This window comes from Ochlerotatus camptorhynchus, unplaced genomic scaffold (genome assembly GCF_037179485.1).
Source record: "Ochlerotatus camptorhynchus isolate MF236.1 unplaced genomic scaffold, CSIRO-AGI_Acam_v1.1 ptg000070l, whole genome shotgun sequence".
In the NCBI taxonomy this organism is placed as follows: domain Eukaryota; kingdom Metazoa; phylum Arthropoda; class Insecta; order Diptera; family Culicidae; genus Ochlerotatus; species Ochlerotatus camptorhynchus.
The window spans coordinates 592,158-594,843 of record NW_027040560.1 but is presented as its reverse complement, the minus strand read 5'-3'; the positions used below and the strand labels follow the sequence as shown (position 1 = coordinate 594,843).

At 42.2% G+C, this 2,686-nt stretch overlaps 1 protein-coding gene across 1 annotated transcript; it reads left to right on the top strand.

Moving 5' to 3' along the window:
• The first annotated feature begins 263 nt into the window (after positions 1-263).
• Positions 264-2,321, top strand: LOC135697246 (IQ domain-containing protein N). The gene is made up of 2 exons (XM_065216870.1): positions 264-1,877; positions 1,910-2,321. The coding sequence occupies exon 1, from the start codon at positions 497-499 to the stop codon at positions 860-862; it is 366 nt and encodes a 121-aa protein (XP_065072942.1). The 5' UTR covers positions 264-496; the 3' UTR covers positions 863-1,877; positions 1,910-2,321.
• Positions 2,322-2,686: the final 365 nt, after the last annotated feature.

Sequence of the window (2,686 nt, the reverse complement as noted above, 5' to 3'; positions counted from 1 at the left end):
TTCATTTCAGGGGATGCACGAAATTTCTTCAATTCCGGGAAAATAAACAATTGCAATCCAAGAACTCTAATCAAATAAAAGGTACACTAATTTGTCATCAAATTACAACCAGCAGTAGGAATGTAAATTGCCCAACTGTTCATCTGTGTGCATCTGTGATGAATTTTCATGTGAGCAAAGAGAACGAAACGGTGCCGCTCTTTCTCTCGCAAGGCGCATTCGATTCGATCATCAGTGTTTAGAGCTCCGCCAGCTTACGGCAAGCGCCTAAGCATTCAGTTTTCAGTTCCCAGTCAACTTCTGAAGCGTACGGAAGAAGAACGGAAACGTGCGAAACCCGTCCCACGTAACAACCAAAACATATCGAACGCGCGCGAAAGAGCCTTATTTCCTGGATCCCGCTGTCCATCCTGAAACCGAAACCATCACGTTGAAAGACGATCAACGTACCGCGTTGGACTCCTTCGTAGACAGTCTGAAACCGGTAGTGAACGAGATGCATATCCATCCGAGTTCGCCCAATTCCTCCCAATCGGAGGACGATGCCGCCACCAAGATCCAGGCCGGATTCCGTGGCTATCGGGTACGAAAGCAGATGCGCCAGGGCCGCAGTGGTGGCTCAGCAGGGAGCAGCAGTGCCTCTGGAGCTGGTTCATCAACAGGTCAGCAACGGTCACCTAGGGTGGCCAAGAAGCCGACTTTGGAGGAAAATTCGGCAACCAAGATCCAGGCAGGTGTACGCGGATTCCTGGTACGTAAGCGACAGAAGACGGCAACCGATGCAGCTACCAAGATCCAGGCCAGCTTCCGCGGCTTCAAAACCAGAAAGGATCTGAAATGCACCGTCAAGAAGGACAAGTGAAATACTGAAGTGGAGATCTTTGATTCGATCTAGAAGCAAGTTCAACGCGTGTGGGAAAAAGCCTGTGTAAATTTTAGACAATAACATCACGAGTTGTAGTTGTGTAGATTTTTTGTAGGCTTAGCGAGTATATGTATGAATAGTGAGGTAAATAGTGGCGTAGCTGGATGCGATTCAAGGGAAACTGGAACTTGGTAAACAACACCATTTTAGGTTGAACCAGTTTCACCGAAATAAAAAAAAATATCCAGTGCCTACTGAGAAGCGGTGCTTTGGTCGCCTGCTATGATGATGATGAAAAGAAATGGAAAAAAAAGACGATCTAAGTGAAAGTAACTCGATCGCTGGACGACGGAGATCGAATGCGTGCATATCACGGGCCGCTTTTCATGAAATGCCAGAAGAAGATATATATTAAGCGAATGGAGAAAACAAAATCGAGTGCTTCCAGTTGGGATTTTTGTGATCTGTTTCTGTTTTCGAACTGAACCACCTCCGCGCCGATATTCTACACCGAGCCACTCCTGCAGAGGAGATGGAGGGCAGTGCCTTCTGCTCAATGCTAAACCATACATACAGTGTAGTAGATGTTACCGCTGCTATTGCAATTATTCACATTAAAGAAATTAATTTTAAAGGCCTTTTCACACAAGAATTGATTTTACGACCAGAAAAGCATGGGTAATAATTTTTAACATGCCTTCACTAACGATTATGGCCGTAACAACCTGAACCAATCAGTACATTATCCTCCTATTAGAAATGTTTCTACCCCCATATTAGTATACCTAGTTCATTTTCCATTATGTCCGCTTTCGTGAAAGTAAAATAAAATAAAAACGCCAATCTTCTAGTCTATAATTAGTAGCCTTAGATATCTCGACGGGAGGAAAGGTGTATCACGGAAAACATGTGCTACACTGTGTGCTCGAGTGGTTCTCATTCGTTTAGATTATTATGTTTTGTTCGTTCATTGGCAGTAAGAAATGCCTTCCCAGCTACGAATATTGTTTGTGTGTCGCGATCGTTTTATGCGCAAAGGGGAAGATGACGCGCCCATTTTTTTTGTGTTGTTATTCATTTAATGGTAAAAGTCACATTGCAGCGTGTAATACAAATTTCATAAATTTGATTACTTTTCCCATTCGGCTCAGCTTAATTAGGTCTATAGTAAAATCTCGAGCAAAATCTTCTAAAATGGCAGGATCGCTAACAGATGGGGTTTATTTTTTTATGTGTAGTGAAACTAGCTGCTAGGCAGGAACATAGAGTACTATTTAGTCAATTATAACTGACGTATTTTAATGCCTATTAGTAGTCGAGTAGGTATACGAGCAGCTGTTGCTAAGGAGCAGACAATAAGATAATACATCAAACTGTGCTGTATACAAGTATTTAACTTTTATAAGAAACTATTTTTGAAAAACCGTCAATAAAAGTATAGCTTTTAGCCTACTGAGATGTTTGTTTTTTGTTATGCTGTGCTGCAAGCGGTTGCTTTGTTATGAAATTCATGGTCGTCGAAGGGTGTGAAGAAACCGAACTCGATTTGCTGCTGGAATGGAACCGTGTTGATGCTTATCAGTTTCCTTATTTCAAAGTAAACAGTGCACTACTTATCATGCGATGTTATTCCACAGGTAACTACTTCCCTCAGAAAAAAATGGTATGGTTTTGTTCTTCTGTTTTTCGTGTTTATTCCGGGCCACTTCAACATCAACCTTGATCCCAACACTTCCTCCTTCAATCAGAAGATGACGATAATTGGAAGCCATTCTAAAGGTGACGAAATTGAGTGGCAACTATTTTTGGAAACGCAAAAGG

Coding starts and splice junctions, on each gene's coding strand:
- LOC135697246 (XM_065216870.1), top strand. CDS start 497: ATGCATATCCATCCGAGTTCGCCCAATTCCTCCCAATCGGAGGACGAT.